The 19,095-nt window shown below is 51.2% G+C and overlaps 1 protein-coding gene across 1 annotated transcript in view; it reads right to left on the bottom strand.

Annotated features, from left to right (window-relative positions):
* The window catches only part of LOC129047097 (zinc finger protein 850-like), a 271,901-nt gene that overhangs the window by 154,218 nt on the left and 98,588 nt on the right, over positions 1-19,095 (bottom strand). Inside the window, exon 4 of the mRNA XM_054518250.1 lies at positions 7,973-8,655. Coding sequence (XP_054374225.1) covers positions 7,973-8,655 — 683 coding nt within the window. The remainder of the gene's footprint in view (positions 1-7,972; positions 8,656-19,095) is intronic.

The raw sequence follows: 19,095 nt of genomic DNA on the forward strand, positions 1-19,095 counted from the left end.
TGCTTTATGGATTTAAGAATACTTTTAGTAACTTTTAAGGATTTTCCTTCCCACACTGAGTCTCTGAGAGGTTTTCGTGCCATCCTGGCCTCCAATTCTCTCCTCCATGGAGTCCATGAGAAGCCTGTGTTGGGTATCTTCCCCCTTTCTGTTTTGCAACAAAGATGGAACTGAAAGAGTTTTCTAAGACTTTCTAAAAGCATTCAAACAAATATGAGACAATTAGCAATGCAATGACAACCACTAAGACAATTAATAGTCTCGTTTTAGTAGACATCATCCAAACCTTTAGTTCCTTGGGCTGGAAGAGTTTATTGAACCAGTCTTTGTTTTCCACTTGAAGCTTCTTGAAGCCTTCCTTCAGTACCTGAATGCTCTTGTGGATTGACTGGCTGTGGCTGGAGAGGTTCATGCAGCACATGCCCTCAGAGTCTACACAGCCATGCCCATGTGCCCAGAGTAAAAACTCTATCGCTGTTCTGCAAGGTGGCGTGTCTGATGGTCTCTATGTCTGAGAGCAGGCCACTCAATGTGAGGGAGGCAGCATTGGTTTGCTTACTTAACAGGCACCCAGGATGGTCTGATTGTCCTAAAGCTTTAGCTGCAGCCACCCAAGGTAGTCCAAATTGGGGGTGCTACCATCTGACACCTGGATTAAAGCTTTCAAAGCCATCTCTTTGATATCATCCAATACTTCTCTGGGGATACCTGCTGCTTGATCCTCTGGTAGGCTGTGTTGTCCTTCCCCAGCTAGATGGTTGATTGTCAATTCCACCCTTGCCTCATTATTAGCATAGTCTGCTATTAATTGATTTAGTAAACACTTCCATCCCCCTTCCCACAGGGTGTATTCTGTAGGTGACAACAACATGGTCATAATATATTTTAAATCATAGGGGGTTAAGATGTGCTGTAAGCATGGCCCTCATTAGGCCATTAAAACAAGGTAAGTCCTTCCTATGGTCTTTAGCTGCCCTACACAGATCCTTGATTTCCCCATAAAGCAATGGCTGACACCTGGGATTCTGCCCCCTTCTTTCATAACATCCCAGGGCAATGAGGAGTTTCGAGGTTATTTGCCAGTCTCCTTCCTTAACTGGAGGCATTGCCCAGGGTGGAGAGGATGATTGACAGTGGGGGCGTGACCCGCAGTTGTGGGGGTGGAGTCTGGAGGTTTTTTCAGGGCGGAAGAGAAGGCTGTGGTAGCAGGAAGTGGAGGAGCCAAGATGGAGGGAGGGTGGTCGGGCTCCTGTGCCACATTCGGGCTCCTTCCATCTTGAGTCTCCAGAGCATGATGCTCCAAGACAGCTTGGCCATTGCCATCTTGGACCATGGTGGAAGGTCTGAGAAAGGCAGGTTTGAGGGGAGGTCCCGTGTTAGCAGTGACCAATGGATTGAGTTTTCAGCACACTGCTTGCTGGTGAAGGGTCTCAAGGATGGTGTGGAAGATGGGGAGCATGCAGGGTGCCACGGGGTCCATTTTAATCAAAAGGTTGTACAATTTAACTCCCACTGAGTCCCAAAATTCAGTGGTATGGATTTCATCAGGAAAGGCCTCTGGAAAATTTTTAATGATCCACCTCATGATTGATTTTAATTCGTTCTTTGAAAAGATTTTGTCTTGATCAGTGAGAATTAACTTAAAGCATCCATATGCACTCCTTTCTACTTTGGACATCTGGCTGCCCATTTTTCTCTTTCTCTGTCTTAGGGGGAACAGCCACCAGAACACATCAAATCGATAATGGGACTTGGGTTCATATTGTAAAAACACAGTGGCAAAATGGGCAATAAATGTCTTGCATTTCCCCAAACCCACCTGCAATCCTATGCAGGTGAAACCATTGTTGTCCCTGCTGATCCTGTGCAAGGTCCTTTGAAGCAACGATGAATCCACTTGGCCTGGCACTATAGTAGAAAAAATGTATTGTACTTGAGTATCTGTATGGAGGCTTTGCCCCGGGAGGTCCCGGCTGTCCTTGATGGGCTGCAGCTGCGATGTCCTTCATTGGGCTGCAGCTGTGACCAGTGAGGATAACTGGGATAAAAGGGGGCAGGTTAGCCAGTCCAGGAGAGCCTTGGAGGAGCCCTAATCTAAGAGAGAACAACATGCAGAAGAAGGAGTCCATGCTGTGAATATCTGCAGCCATAAGAACACGCCAAGGAAGTATGGACTTTAGAAATCTGATAACAACAGTATGGGACTCCAGAAATAGAACACCAACAATGGGTAATCCCGACGTGATAGTTGGTAGAAGATGAGACAGCCAAGAACTGTGTCAGCCAAGAGCTGCAGATAGTTGTCAGAAGATAAGACAGCCAAGAGCTGCGAGAGAACATAGCCTTTGGGTCAAGGACCTGTGAAAGAGTATGGCCTTTGAGCAAAGAGCTATGTGTGTTGTACGTGGCCTTTGAGTCATGAAGAAATGTATATATTGTACTTGAAGTATTGTATATAAAACCTGGTTCTGTAAGTAAAAGAAAAGGGGGAAATATAGTAGAGGAAATGTATTGTACTTGAATATCTGTATAGAGGCTTTGCCCCGGGAGGTCCAGGTTGTCCTTGATGGGCTGCAGCTGTGACCAATGAAGATAACTGGGATAAAAGAGGGCAGGTTAGCCAGTCTGGGAGAGCCTTGAAGGAGCCCTAATCTAAGAGAGAACAACATGCAGAAGAAGAAGGAGTCCATGCTGTGAATATCTGCAGCCATAAGAACACGCCAAGGAGGTATGGACTTTAGAAATCTGATAACAGCAGTATGGGACTCCAGAAATAGAACAACAACATGGCACAATCCAAAATCCTGAGGAGCGCTGGCCTATCCATCAGCTAACCCCAGCTGACGTGACTGACACAGGGAGCCCTGAGTGTCATAGTCCCTGTTTGGGCACCAAAGGTCACAGTGAAGGTGGCTGTGACAAACCTCTCTGGTTCCCTGACTTCAGGGCAAGGGTTGCGGAAATGAAAAGGAGCAGGATCAATGAGGTTGTTTAAAAGGAACTTAATTAACAGGGTGAAAAACAATAAACATGGAGAAGTTGAGCACAGTATGAGGGGCAGGATCCAAAGACCCAAAACAAAGGGGAGCAACAACATAGACACTTGGGGGTAGAACACTCTAGAACAATAACCATATAGGAGAAAGAAGTAACCAATAGGGGAATAGAACCTAGACAAGTTAGCATAACAACACTAAAGGATTTTTGGAGAACTTTCAAGTTCACCTTAATTTAAACAAATGGCTCCCAGGGCTTGAAACTCATGCCCAATTCTTTTGGGGTAAAATCTGTCGGACTCTGAGTTGCAGCCAGGCTAACTCCCACACTGCTGCTTTGCACTGGCTCCTTGGGACCATGTGGCCCAACAGAGCCACAATGATGTCCTTGGTTCCACGACGCCCCACAGTGTCACAATGGTCCCTTGGATCCATGGTGCTCTGCAGTGTCACAATGGCCCCTTCATTTCACAAGGCTCCCAAATGTCACATTGGTCTCCATAGGAAGGAAACCACGGAGCCCCCATGTTTCAGGAGCTGATGAACAGCAACCACCAGAGGCCAAGGCAAGCCTGACCTGTCTGTCCTGGCAGGTTTGCTTTCAGCAACCCTTGGATATTTGAAATTATGAATGTGGAGTCCTAATTTCAGACATTTGGGCCTGCAGAAGGATGATTATTTCCATACGAAGAAAAGCACAGAGCCCTTTCCAGTGTTTAGAAAACAGGTGAGTTCTGGCACTCAGGAGTCAAAGACCAGCCAGACTTGTCTGTCCTGGCAGCTTTTGTCTAGCAGCAATCCTTGGATACACAGAAATTTGGAGGTGGAATCCTAATTTTGGCCATGGATGCCTGGAAAAGATGGACAGTTCTTTTCCATACAAAGGAAAGCTCAGAGCTCCAGTGTTTCAGGGGCAGATGGGAGTGGCCTTCCACATTCCAAGGTCAGCCAGACCTGTCAGGTGACCCCTGGGAAGCCAAGGCAGCCACACCTATTTCATGTTCCCTTGGTTCCACAGGGCCCTGCAGTGTCACAATGGCTCCTTGCTCCCATGAGGCCTTGCAGTGCCACAGTGGTTCTCTGGCTTCCATGAGGCCCTCAGGTGTCATAATTGCCTCTTGATTACACAAGTCCTTAAGGATCTTAATGGTCTCCATGGTTCCACAAGGCCCCACAGTGTCTTAATGGCCTTTGGGTTCCATGAAGCCTGGCTGTGTCCAATGGCCCCTTGGTTCCATTGGGGCCCAGTAGTGCAACAATGATTCCCTTGGTTCCACAAGTTCCCATAGTGTCACAATGGCCCCTTCCTTCCATGAGGCCCTGCAGGGTCACAATGGTCTCCATGATTCCATGGGGCCTTGCAATGCCACAATGCTCTCCATGGATCCACAGTGCCCTGCAGGATCACAATGGCCCTTTGGCTCCACGAGGCCCTGAAATGCAGCAATGGCCTCTTGGTTCCACAAAGCCCTGCTGCTTCACACTGGCCCCTTGGGACCATGCGGCCCAGCAGAGCCATAGTGATGTCCTTGGTTCCACGAGGCCCCACAGTGTCACAGTGGCCCCTTGGATCCAGGGTACCCTGCAGCATCACAATGTTCTCCTTGGTTCCGCAAGTTCCTACAGTGTAACAGGTTCCACAAGAGCCTGCAGTGTCACCATGGCCCATTGGTTCCACAATGCCCCGCAGTGTCACAATGGTCTCCATAGGAAGGAAACAAGTGAGCCCCAGTGGGGCAGGGGCAGATGAGAGGCACTCACCAGAGGCCAAGGCTGGCCAGACTTGACTGTATGGACAGATTTTGTCTGGGAGTAACCCTTGGATATAGAGAATTTTAGATGCAGAATCCCAATTTTGGCCATGGGTGCCTAGACAAGAAAGACAGTTCTCTCCCATGGGAATAAAAGCCCCAGTGCTTCACGGTCAGATGGGAAGTGGCCCTTGACATGCCAAATTCAGTGGGACCTGTCACACAGCCCCCAGGAGGCCAAACCAGGCAGACCTGTCCCATGTCGGGCCAGGGCCGGGTCAGGCTTTGGTTTGTGGTGGGACAGAGCCCCGCCCCCAACCCTGGCCTGGCAGAGCTGTCAATCACACAGCAGGGGCGGTACTAACCCAGCTCTGATTGGCCCAGCTGTCAATCAATCAATCAATCAATCACACACTAGCAGCTGGTGCTACCCTGGCTCTGATTGGACAAGCAACTGGCAGTCCCACCCCAGGGGCGGGGCCATGAAGTCCCAGGGCGTTAAAAGCCGGAGCATGAGGCCAGCGCAGGGTCTGGATCCTGCCTTCTCCTGGTGTTTCTTTTGTTGTCATGCTGGAACCTGAGCAGTTGGTACCCATCTGTGTGTCTTTCTCTGGATCTTCTGTCTTTCTGTTGTTGTCTATTTCATCTCCTTCTAATCCTACTTACCTGGAACATTTTTGGATAACTTAAAATCTTCAAAGTTTTTTAGGTTAAATGTGTGGGAATCCAGGGTACAAGGAATATTTCTCTGTCTGCTCTGAGGAATCCTGACCCCCAGAGAAACACTGCCTTGAACCTTCACCAATGGAGAGGACTTCCAAGACTTTGAGACAGATTAGAATTTACCAAAGTGTGAAATAGATTAGAGCCTAGTATAGCATGTCACTTGGGTGAGAAATTTAGGTTTTGAGATTTTTAGTATGGTGTAGATAGGAAGCAAGATGGAGGAATTGGGGTGTAGTCCCTGTCTTCTTCTTCTTCTAGTCCATTTTCTGCAGTGTTGGTGGCACAGGGTGATTGGTCAAGGAAAGCAGAGTGCAGAGGTTATGTGGACAGTCAAGGGGAGAGGTATGGGCAGATAAGTGGAAATAATGTAGGTTTTAAGAGTTAATTGGATGAGACAACCTTAAAAGACCTTGAAACCGTACATTTTGGGGCCATTTTGCGGTGCTTTTCCAGTGTGCTGAGCTTGGTGTGGACAGCAATGCAAAACTTTAGATAAGATAACCATAAACAAGAAGCTGAAGACCAAAAAAGTCCTTTTGGTCTTTTTAAAATCTCCTTTTACATGGCACAGAACTGCTACAGAGGGTTTACCCCATCAAGGGTGCCCCCAGAAAGGACCCACATAAAACAAACATCAATAACTGGTGCCCTGACAATGTTTGAAATAAGTTGGCTTTTTTCCATGAAGTTGTTTACTGAAGGGTGTTGTCTTAATTGGCCAATCATGTGAAATGTCTTGATTAAATGGCCAATGAGGTCTACATGTAGAAAACCAAGATATAAAAGAAGAGCATTGAAAAAACAGGTGGCTTTTAGCCCTTAGCCTTCTGATCTGAGTTGGTGTCATCTCTGATTCAGTGCTGAGATTTGGGGATCTCTGGGGGCTATTGGGGCTCCTTTCTGCACCTTGAGACCCAACAGGAGTTTCTCTAATAAACTTTGCCTGAAGCTCTCACTGTGCCCATGACAGGAATCCCTGTGAGTGTCTGGGCCATCCCGGCTCTTTGGCAGCCTGGGGACTCCTGGGATGTCACCGTGGAGCCCCCGTGAGTGCCTGTGACAGATCGGTGCCTTTGCGGCCCAAGGTGCCCTGGGATGTCACCATGGAATGGCTGTGACTGCCTCTGACCACAGGGCTCTTTACCATCCCCAGAAAGCCCTGGGAGGTCTCCATGGAGCCCCTGTCTCTGCCTGTGACATTCCAGCTCTGGAACAGCCTGGAGACTCTTGGAAAGATCCCATGGAACCCTTCTGAGGGCCTGTGACAAATCTGATCCTGAGCAGGGAACCATCACCAGCCCCCTGTTGCTATGGTCAGTATCCATGGCAACCATGACCATCCCCCTGTTCCTATGCTCAGTTACCATGGCAACCATCACCAGCCCTTGTTGCTATGGTCAGTTTCCATGGCAACCATCACCAGCCCCTTGTTGCTTTGCTCAGTGCCTTGGCAGCTCCATGGAGACCCCATGCCAGGGGTGGTTGCCATGGACACCAGCTCAGGCCTGCAGCCAGAGGCGGTTGCCATGGCAACCATTGGCAGCCCCATCCCCAGGCTGATGGGATCCCAGAAGCACAGAATTGGCTGAGCTGGGAGGGACCCATCAGGATCCTCCAGTCCAACTGCTGGCCCTGCACAGGACACCCCAACAATGCCAGCCCGGGCCTGGCAGCGCTGGCCAAACGCTGCTGCAGCTCAGAGAGCCCTGGAGCTGGGAGCCTTCCCTGGGGAGCCTGGCCAGGGCCCCAGCAGCCTCTGGGCAAAAACCTTTTCCTGACATCCAACCTGAGCCTGCCCCGACTCAGCTGCAGCCGCTCCCTCCACTCCTGTCCCTGGACACCAGAGGGAAGAGGTTCCCACAGCCCCAGCCTGGGACCCGCTCCCAAGGCTGCTGCCATGGCCACCAGGGCTGCCACCAGCTGGGATGCTCGCTTTCCACGGGCCAGGCTTCAGGAATGGGATTCCCCAATTTCCTGCTCCTGCTAAAACCGCGCTGCCCTCGCTGCCCTCCCGCCTCCCATGGAAAGCAGAAAAAGCAAAGATCCCGGACTGGGTTAAGAACAATTTAATGGGAACAGCAACGAGATAAAGAACAAACAGGAACAGAAACAATATTGATAACAGAAGGGATAAATAAAACTGTTTACAGGGAAAACTACAACACAACTCACAGGGTCTGCCTGGCTACAATATTTCTTGCCTGGAAAGGACACCCTTCTCCTCAGGGAGAGAGAGAAAGAGTCCCTTTCCTGTCCCAGGCAATGACCTGAGGTGGGAGTGAATGTAATGACATGGCCATGGCCAGACCCTCATGTTCTTCCATCCCACATCAGGTCATTGGCAAGGGCAGGACAAGGTACAGGTGTCTTCCCAGCATGGATCACAGGGAACATGGATCACCAGGGCTCTTTCCAATGTGGGTTCTCCCATGGGGGTTGAAATTGGAGTGGTGCATGAAGCTGTTCCTGCAATCGAGGCATTTGCAGGGCTTCATTTACTGGTGGCTCCGTTGGTGTTTTGTCAAGTGCGAGCTGCTGGTGAAGCTCTTCCCACACTGGGGACACTCGTAGGGCCTCTCCCCAGTGTGGATGCGCTGGTGGGTGACGAGGGTGGAGTTGAGCTTGAAGCCCTTTCCGCAGTCAGGGCAGTAAAAGGGCCTCTCATCCGCGTGAATCCGCTCATGCAGGCGGAGATTTGAGCTGGTCTGAAACCTCTTCCCACACGTGGGGCACTCGTAGGGTCTCTCCCCAGTGTGGATGTGCTGGTGCCTGATGAGGTGGGAGTTGAGCTTGAAGCCCTTTCCGCAGTCAGGGCAGTAAAAGGGCCTCTCATCCGCGTGAATCCACTCATGCAGGCGGAGATTTGAGCTGGTCTGAAACCTCTTCCCACACGTGGGGCACTCGTAGGGTCTCTCCCCAGTGTGGATGCACTGGTGGCTGATGAGGTGGGAGTTGCGCTGGAAGCCCTTTCCGCAATCAGGGCAGTGGAAGGGCCTTTCCTCTGTGTGAATCTGCCGGTGCCTGGCGAGATCAGGGCTGGTGTGAAACCTCTTCTGACACTGGGGACACTTGTAGGGCCTCTCCCCAGTGTGGATGCACTGGTGGGTCAAAAGGGTGGAGCTGCAGCTGAAGCCCTTCCCACACTCCCCACATTCGTAGGGCCATTCCCCAGTGTGGATCATCTGGTGGCTGATCAGGGTGCTGCTCTGCCTGAGGCTCTGCCCACACTCCAAGGACTTGTGGGGCTTTTTCCCATCATGAAGCTGCTCAGGGACCACCAGCTCTGAGCTCTGGCTGAAGCTCTGTCCACCTTCCTGGCTCAGGTTGGGTCTTTCCTCCTCAGAGCACCCTGGGCTGGGTTTGGAGCCCCTTCTCCCGTGGGATCTCTGGAACTTGTACTCCCTGTTGGAATTCTGCACCGTGGAGCCACTCAAAATGGGCTCTTCCACGAGATTCTGCCACAGGGATTTGCCCTCCCTGGTCTCCATCCTCATCTTCTTCCCTGGGGGAGGAAGGACAAGGAGAGGATGGGATTTGCCTCCGTGCCAGAGAGAAGGGGAAGGAGATCCCCCCAGTGCATCCCCGGCAGGACGGGGTTGGCAGCAGGGTTGTCCTACAGCCGGGGGCTGTGCTGGGCTGGGAGATGGAGCAGGAGAGAGGGGGAAAGGGGCACTGACTTCCTCCTCACCTGCCTGCGTGTCCTGGGGCACCTTCTTCTTCCTCACAGCCTCCTCCTCCATCTGGCCAAGTTTACGGGATGGAAAATCCTGTTTTGAGAAGAAAACAAGGGATAAGTACATTGAATTTTGTACTTGTTTGAAGGCAAACCTGGGGAGGGTCTTAACCAGGATTACAATTTAATAAGAAAATGAAGATCAAGGCAATGATGCAGAAACACTGCCTTAAACTGACAGAGTCAGGATATAACCTGACACCCTGTTGCTCTTCAGGGTGGTGGCAGCAGTCCCATTAAATGGTGGCTGCAGTCCTGTTGCAGTGATGAACGTGATTCTGTCCAAGCAGTGATCCTGTAGAAGGGTCTGGTCTTCCTCTGAAGGTCCAGTGGTGCTTCTGGAGCTCTTGTCCTCTGGGAATCCAGTAGGCAAGCCGCTCCTGGTGTTGCAAGGCTCACCTTATATGCAGGTAGGAATGCTTGGATCCTCCCCCTGGGCGGAGCATCCCACAATGGGAGGATGGAATTTTATCAGTCCTGCAGTGACACTCAATGGCCCATTCACAGAAGATATCTCCCCTGGAGGGCGTTATCAGGGCTGAGTTATGGAAGAGATAAAGAACACTGCCCCACCTGTTTATAGCAGTTGATGAAGATGGGCATTGAAAACATGCATTGGGTTCCATCTTACACTGCAGCCTGAAACAGTGGGGGAATCCCTGCTCAGGGGGTGAACACCACCCCCCTTACCCAAACTGGCTCAGGTGTAAAACCCCCACCCCGGGAAGGCCACACACACAGGGGACAATGTCACACTTGCCCTGCCCCAGGGGAGGTCTCTGTCCCTGTCACTCCTTTGCTCTCCCCCCCTTTTCTCTTTCTTTCCAACTCTACCTCACATTTACTGTTTAATAAAATCCACCTTGGATTTGGTCTTGTTAGCACCTTAATTGAGGTGGAGGCATTACTCCGGAAATTTTCTTAACCAAATTGCAACACTATTTTGGCACAGTGAGTTCAGGGCACTGTTGTCTGACTCCAAGTGCCTTTGACAACAGCCTGGTTCCCTCTGAAGAGGTTGTGGTTCTCTCTGGAGGAACTCTTGGAAACTTGGAAACAGTCCCTCCTTCCTCCTGTGGAACTTATGGGAGAAATTATGAGGAAAATGGCTGTTGTGGGTAGCCAGGAAAAAGAAAATATTTTGTTGTCCTTCCTTGAAAAGTTTCTTAAAATCACAGGGGGAGAGGGAGCAAATGGTATCAGAGTGACTGATAAAGTTCATTTACTCCAAGGTGAGGAACACACGGCTGCTAAAAGTCCCACAAGAAGCCCAGCTCAAGTAGCTAAATTCCCAAATAACTCCAACCACGGGTCTCCGGGAGGATTTTTTTGGAGCGTGTTCGGAGCCGGCAGATCCCGGACTCGAGCCCCGGATATCTCCGGGCTCCCTAAGAGGAGATTTTTCGGGGGCAGAGGAGCCGCGATCGCCCCTCGGGAGGGTCCCGGGGGTCCACGTGGGGATGGCCCGGTACTGACGGGGCGGGACATTGGTTTTGGGGATCCCCGTGAGAGCCGGGGCTGTGGAACGGGGGACCCCCGGGGCGGGGAGAGGGGAAGGGGCGATACCGGAGCTGGGGCACCCCCAGCAGCCCGGAGATGAGGCGGGGACGGGACCCCCTGACCCTGACAGGGGCGCGTCCTGGGGTGACTTCATGATGCTCGTGCCCCATCGGTCCGTTTAGCCCAGAAATGAGTTCTGCACCTTTAAGGCTGCTTCTGAGAGCCAAGTGGAGGAGGAAGAAGCTGCAGTTTGTTTTCAGACACTGCACTCACTCCTCCACATTCCGGCTCCTGGATGGACAGAGGGCAGGACAGAGCTCTCCTTTGCTTTTAGTTAGTTTTGAGCTCGCTGAGGAAGAGAAGCTCCCTGGACTGTGGTTTTTCTTTTTCTTTGGAGCTGTTTAAACCTGCTCTGGACTCAACACCCAGAACACCACTGGCAGCTCCCACCTGTGGCCACCTGGCCGGGCCTGGGCAGTGGCATTTCCAGCACTGGAGGGACTGATAAGAGACGGATAAGAGACTGATAAGAGACTAATAAGAGACTGATAAGAGATTGATAAGAGACTGAGTGATCCGAGCTTCAGCCCTCGGAGGGACTTGTGGAGTTTGTCATCTCTTTTGGAGCAGCAGGAAGTTTTATTGCTTAATATTGTTCAATTTTTGTGCTGGTGAATGCTTTGCCTGGTAAATAAAGTTTTTTTCCACTTTTCTCCAAGGAAATATTTTCCCGAACTGGCTGAGGGTGGGGCTTCTGAATCTGCATTCTAGAGGAAACTCCTTTTGGAGGTTTTCAACCAAAGTTGCCCTAAACCAGGACAGGGTGGTGGAAAGAAGGGGGAAGCCCAAGTGGCTGGATTGAAGGGAGGCTTCAGAGGGGGACCCTGGGACTCCAAAACCTCCCAGAATCCCTAAGCAGGACCCTGGGGAGGGTGGATCCCCAGGACCCATGGGATCCCCAACAGCCCTGAGATGGGGGACCACCAGAAGCCCAGAGGGATGAGACTGGAAATGGGAAACTCCTGGTGGATTTTTTTATTCACTCTTGATTTTTGGACATCAGGTGACTTCTAGAGATGGACTTGGGCAAGAGGAATCCCCAACCCAAGGCATTCACACCTTGTTTTTCCCCAATCCAGGATTTTCCCCAAACCTTCCAACAGTGACATCCTCCCTGTCCCGCTCTGGGTGAGCTCAGTCCCAAACCTGACCCTGATCCTGGTCTCAATCTCACTCCACATTTAGAAACACTCACTGTTCTGTATTTAATCTCATCCCAGTCCCAGACTCGTCTAGCCCCAGACCCAATACCAACCCCAGCCCTAAAGCCAATCCCATGTCTAGCCTTAACCCCAATCCCTGCTCTAATCCAAATCTCAGCCCCAACTCCAAGCCCAGCCCCAATTCCAGACCCTTCCTAAATCCTCAGCCCCAACCCAAATTCCAGGCTCAGCCCTTCTGGGGCTTTGGGGGTGTCTCTGTCCCTGTGACCCCGATGATGTTTGGGTGCGGTCCCAGCAGGGCTGAGAGGGACAGAGACCCCCCCGGCCTCCCCAGGGGTGAGAAGGTGGCAGAGCCCCCCCAGCCCCGAGCAGCCTCAGCGGTGAGAGGGACACAGAGCCCCTGGTGCCCAACCCTGCACAGGCATTGCCTGAGGCCAGAGGGATGGAGACCCCCCGAGCATCCCCCAGGGCCAGGGGACAGAGAGCCCCGAGCATCCCCTGGGCTGAGAGGGACAGAGACTGCCCCGAGCACCCCCTGGCACAGGGGTGAGAGGGAGGGAGACCCCCCAGGCATTCCCTGGGGTGAGAATGATGGAGACCCCTGGGGAATGGCCTGGGGTGACAGGGACAGGGACACCCCCTGGGGAATGGCTTGGGGTGAGAGGGACAGGGACACCCCTGGGGAATGGCCTGGGGTGACAGAGACAGGGCAACCCTGGGGAATGGCCTGGGGTGACAGGGACAGGGACACACCTGGGGAATGGCCTGGGGTGACAGGGACAGGGACACCCCTGGGGAATGGCTTGGGGTGAGAGGGACAGGGACACTCCTGGGGAATGGCCTGGGGTGACAGGGACAGGGACACCCCTGGGGAATGGCCTGGGGTGACAGGGACAGGGACAACCCTCCCATGGCCCTCCCAAGCATCCCCCAGTGTGAGAGGCTCAGTAACCCCTTGAGCATTCCCTGGGCACTGGAAAAAGTAAAGTTGTTTCTTGACAAAAATCAAACTTAGCCCGATATGAAATGCCTTGAATTTGCTCTTCCCACAAGTCACTTGTGGTGAAAACCAAAACAAATCCCAAACATGAATAAACTGACAGTACAAGCAATTTTGTGGCAATTCCAAAATCCATTGGTCCTGCACAGCTCCAGCTCAGCTGCTGGTACATTCTGATAAAAGAAAAGTTGAAATTCGGCCCAATACATTGCAATTCCTCTTTTATGAAAAGATTATGAAAAGGAAGGGAAAGCTCTGTGTAGATGTCACAAAGGTGACAGGGACAAAGAAAAAAAATTATTCTTAGATTTGGCAAAGCCCCCGGCCTGTGAAAGAGAAAAGGGGGGACAGCCACAGAGTGAGAGGGACAGAGACCTCCCTTGGGGCAGGGCAAGTGTGACATTGTCCCCTGTGTGTGTGGCCTTCCCGGGGTGGGGGTTTTACACCTGAGCCAGTTTGGGTAAGGGGGGTGGTGTTCACCCCCTGAGCAGGGATTCCCCCACTGTTTCAGGCTGCAGTGTAAGATGGAACCCAATGCATGTTTTCAATGCCCATCTTCATCAACTGCTATAAACAGGTGGGGCAGTGTTCTTTATCTCTTCCATAACTCAGCCCTGATAACGCCCTCCAGGGGAGATATCTTCTGTGAATGGGCCATTGAGTGTCACTGCAGGACTGATAAAATTCCATCATCCCATTGTGGGATGCTCCGCCCAGGGGGAGGATCCAAGCATTCCTACCTGCATATAAGGTGAGCCTTGCAACACCAGGAGCGGCTTGCCTACTGGATTCCCAGAGGACAAGAGCTCCAGAACCACCCCTGTACCTCCAGAGGAAGACCAGACCCTTCTACAGGATCACTGCTCGGACAGAATCACGTTCATCACTCCCACAGGACTGCAGCCACCATTTAATGGGACTGCTGCCACCACCCTGAAGAGCAACAGGGTGTCAGGTTATATCCTGACTCTGTCAGTTTAGGGCAGTGTTTCTGTATCATTGCCTTGATCTTCTTTTCTTTTTAAATTGTAATTATCGCCTAGACCCTCCCCAGGTTTGCCTTGAAACCAGTACAAAATTCAATGTGCTCATCCCTTTCTTTCCTCCCAAAACAGGATTTCACATCCCCAAACCTATGCCAGATGGAGGAGGAGGCTGCAAGGAAGAGGAAGGAGCCCCACGACACACAGGCAGTTGAGGAGGAAGTCAGTGCCCCTTTCCCCCTCTCTCCTGCTCTATCTCCCAGCCCAGCACGGCCCCCGGCTGCAGGACAACCCTGCTGCCAATGCCGTCCTGCTGGGGATGCACTGGGGGGATCTCCTTCCCCTTCCCTCTGGCATGGAGGCAAATCCCATCCTCTCCTTGTCCTTCCTCCCCCAGGGAAGGAGCTGAGCATTGAGACCAGGGAGGAAAAATCCCCAGGGCAGAACCTCATGGAAGAGGCCATTTTGAGTGACTCCAGGGCACAGGAATCCAATGGGGAGGAAAATCCCCAGAGATCCCACAAGAGGAGGGGCTCAAAACCCAGCCCAGGGTGCTCTGAGGAGGAAAGACCCACCCTGAGCCAGGAAGGTGGACAGAGCTTCAGCCAGAGCTCGGAGCTGGTGGCCCATGAGCAGCTTCATGATGGGAAAAAGCCCCACAAGTGCTTGGAGTGTGGGAAGAGCTTCAGGCAGAGCAGCACCCTGATCAGCCACCAGATGATCCACACTGGGGAATGGCCCTACGAGTGTGGGGAGTGTGGGAAGGGCTTCAGCTGCAGCTCTGCCCTCATCATCCACCAACGCATCCACACTGGGGAGAGGCCCTATGAGTGTCCTGAGTGTCAGAAGAGGTTTCACACCAGCTCTGATCTCGCCAGGCACCGGCAGATTCACACTGGGGAAAGGCCCTTCCGCTGCCCTGACTGTCGTAAGGGCTTCAAGCGCAACTCCCACCTCATCAGGCACCAGCGCATCCACACTGGGGAGAGGCCCTTCGAGTGTCCCACCTGTGGGAAGAGGTTTCAGACCAGCTCAAATCTCCGCCTGCATGAGCGCATTCACACAGAGGAGAGGCCCTTCCGCTGCCCTGACTGTGGGAAGGGCTTCAAGCGCAACTTCACCCTCATCAGGCACCGGTGCATCCACACTGGGGAGAGGCCCTACGAGTGTCCCCAGTGTGGGAAGAGCTTCACCCAGAGCTCTGACCTGACCAAACACCAACAGAGGCACCAGTAAGGGAAGTCCTACAAATGCCCCAAGTGCAGGAGGAGCTTCGTGCACTGCTCCAGCTTCATCCCCCATTGGAGGATCTATATTGGGAAAAGCCCTGGAGATCCATTTTCCCTCTGATCCATGCTGGGAAGACACCTGTACCTTTTCCTGGCCCTGCCAATTACATGATTTCGGATGGAAGAACATGAGGGTCTGGCAATGGCCCTGTCATTACATTCACTCCCACCTCAGGTCATTGCCAGGGGCAGGAAAGGGACTCTCTCTCTCTCTCCCTGAGGAGAAGGGTGTCCTTTCCAGGGAGGGGAAATATGAAACTGGGGAGAGCCATTAGTTGATGTTGTAGTTTTCCCTGTAAACAGTTTTATTGATCCCTTCTGTTATCAATATTGTTTCTGTTCCCTTTTTTCCTTATCTCGTTGCTGTTCCCAATAAATTGTTCTTCTCCCAGCCCGGGATCTTTGCCTTTTCTGCTTTCCATGGCAGGCGGGAGGGCAGCGAGGGCAGCGCGGTTTTAGCGGGAGCAGGAAATTGGGGAATCCCATTGCTGAAGCCCGGCCCGTGGAAAGCGAGCATCCCAGCTGGTGCCAGCCCTGGTGGCCATGGCAGCAGCCTTGGGAGCGGGTCCCTGGCTGGGGCTGTGGGAACCTCTTCCCTCTGGTGCCCAGGGACAGGAGTGGAGGGAGCGGCTGCAGCTGAGTCGGGGCAGGCTCAGGTTGGATCTCAGGAAAAGCTTTTTCCCTGTAGCCTGCTCTGTGGCCACGGGAGCTGGACAAATGCCGGCCAGCTGCTCCCGGTGTGTGGCCGGAGGAGAGCACAACATCTGCCACCTCCAGGTTCTCCTCAAAAACCCTCGGGTAATGGTGCTGTCTGCGGCATGTAGGGCGCAGGCGAGAGCGTGGCTACGAAGTGCCGAGATAAAGAAGGAGAGAGTGCACACTTTGTGGATGCCGTGGTGCTTTATTTCCCAGGCGGGACCAGTGATGGGTGTCAGAGGAGGACGGCTTAGGGAGACACTGATAAAGGGAATGAGCGTGACAGGAGGAGACTCAAGGTGACCAATTAACGAAGATCAGGGGAGGAGCGTGGGACACAGCTGGACCAATAAGGATTACATAAGGGAGGGAAGAGTGTCTGGAGGCAAATCATACATTGAGTAAGGGATGATTGACACGGAAGGTTCTTGAAATAATGAGGGGTGGTTACAATGATAGACAGGGGCAGTGGGCAGCACCAGGAGGGAGGAAATAAACTTATAAGGGCATAAAGGGAAGGATCAAGGGATCAGTCACCTTGAGGGACAAGCCATTGGCGGGAAAACAAGGGGTAACCAACTTAGGGAGAAACCATTATGAGGGAAGTACACGGGGGGAACCGAGGGCCAAACCGTATTTCTAACTTATAGAAGGGATAAACAACTTCACAACTGAACTCATATAAACATTTTAAAACACACGACAGCCACAGAGCAGTTAGACCAGTTTCTGGGGCCCAATATTTATACATGGGAGGAAATGCAATCATTAATGATTATGTTGTTCACACCAGAAGAAAGACACATGATCCGAGCGGCTGGGATACAAATATGGGAAAGGGAGCATGTGCAAGGACCTCCTGGGGATCTGAAAATGCCCATAGTGCGCTCCACCATGGACCACAGCAGCACTGGGGGGAGGCAAGACATGGAGGAATATAGAACATTGATTATAAGAGGCATCAAAGAAGCAGTTCCACTTTACCAAAATGCCCATGAGGCTTTCAATGAGCAGCAAAAGAGCAAAGAAACCCCCACAGAGTGTTTAGAAAGGTTGAGGAAAAATATAAGGCAGTATTCAGGGGTTGACCCTGACACGGTGGCTGGACAGATCTTACTAAAGATAAATTTTGTCACTCACGTCTGGCCAGATATACAGAGAAAGTTAGAAAAGTTAGATGGTTGGCAAGAAAGGAGGTTAGAAGACCTTTTAAGGGAAGCACAGAAGGTGTATGTAAAAAGGGATGAAGTGAAGGCCAAGGCAAAATCAAAGGTAACGGTAGCTGCCATTAGGGAAGGAAACCAGCATGCAAAGAACAACTCAGGTAAGGGAGGGAGATTCCAAGTGCGGGAAGATAGGTGGAGGGAGGATGCAGCCCCTGGGCCTCCACACAAAAAGGAGAGTTTAGGAAACAAGGGAACCCAGGACCAGTTTGCTTTTACTGTAAAGAGAGTGGGCATATAAGAAAGAATTGCCCCCAGAAGGAAAAGGATCTGAGGGTCTATGAGACTGAGCAAAAAGGAGAAGTGGAAGACTAGGGGTGTCAGGGGCTCTACCTCCTTGGGACAGAATACCATCAGGAGCCCTTGATAACCTTAAAAATAGATCCCCAGGAGGAAGAATTTGAATTCTTAGTAGGCACAGGGACTGAAAGAACTTGTGTTTGTAGAATCCCAAAGGGGTGCAGAAAGAGTCAAGATACTGTGCAAGTAGTAGGTGCTAAAGGGAAAGGGTTCAAAGCCTCAGTTGTAAAGCAAATAAAGTTTGAAGGAACAAAGAAAATAGGAATCAGGGATGTTCTATTAGTTCCAGATGCAGGGTGAAATTTCTTAGGACAGGATTTACAGGTGCAGTTTGACACTGGAGTGCTTCTAGAGGAAGGGAAAATGATAGTTAAGCTTCTCCAATTAAGGGAAGAAGATGAGGAGAAAATTCATGAGATGGTGTGGGCAAAACCAAAAAACCGAGGCAAATTGAACATGAAACCTATAGTAATAAAAATAGTTAATGAAATCCATCCAGTTCGGGTAGAACAATATCCACTCTCCCTGGAAGGGAGACAAGGACTCCAGCTGCTGATCCAGGACCTACTTGAGGACAGGACCTTAGAACCATGTATGTCTGCCCCATAATACACCCATATTACCAGTAAAGAAGTCAGATGGGACTTACAGGCTTGTCCAAGATTTGAGAGAAGTGAACAAAAGAACAGTGAATCCGTACCCAGTAGTGCCTAACCCCTATATACTACTGAGTAATATCCCCCAGCACACCAGTGGTTTAGTGTCATAGACTTAAAAGATGCTTTTTGTGTGTGCCCACTGGCAGAGCAAAGTGGGATATATTTACCTTTGAATGGGAGGACCCTGATTCCAGGAAGAAGCAACAGCCTCAGTGGACTGGGTTATCCCAAGGGTTTTCCGAATCCCCAAACCTCTTCGGTCAAGCCCTAGGAGAAGTAACACAACTCTTCTCCATTATACCTGAGATAAAGCTCATCCAATATGTAAATGATTTGCTTTTCTCAGGACAGGAAGAAAAAGAAGTTTGGGAATCCACCATGGTGTTGTTAAATTTTCTGGGGGACCAAGGACTTCGGGTATTAAAAGGGAAACTCCAATTTGTAGAGTGAGAAGTAAAATACCAAGGACATGTGATTTGTCAAGGGAGCTGGTGGCTGAACCCTGAGAGAATTACAGGGATTGTTTCACTCCCACTGCCAAAAACTAAGAGGGAAGTCAGAAGGTTTTTAGGCCTGTTGGGATATTGTAGGCTATGGATTGAAGGATACACGCAGGCCATCCAGTTCTTGTATGAAAAGTTAGCAGAAGAGGTTAGGTGGGAAAAAGACGATGAACAAAAGTTTGAAGCTTTAAAGCAAAAATTAGTCAGTGCACTGGCACAGAGTCTTCCTGCCTTAGACGAACCCTATCTGTTTGTGGATATAGAAAGAGGGGTAGCACATGGAGTGTTAGCCCATGACTGGGGAGGATGCAGGAAACCAGTGGCCTATTTATCAAAACTGCTAGACCCTGTCAGCCGGGGGTGTCCAACCTGCATTCGGGCTGTGGCAGTGATCGCCCTACTCATAGCAGAAAGCAAAAAATTACCCTTTGGGGGAAAATTGAAGATATATATCCCAAACTCAGTAAGGAGCATCCTGAGCCAAAATGCTGAGGAATGGCTCACTGATTCCCA

This window comes from Molothrus ater, unplaced genomic scaffold, assembly GCF_012460135.2.
Source record: "Molothrus ater isolate BHLD 08-10-18 breed brown headed cowbird unplaced genomic scaffold, BPBGC_Mater_1.1 matUn_MA114, whole genome shotgun sequence".
Taxonomy (NCBI): domain Eukaryota; kingdom Metazoa; phylum Chordata; class Aves; order Passeriformes; family Icteridae; genus Molothrus; species Molothrus ater.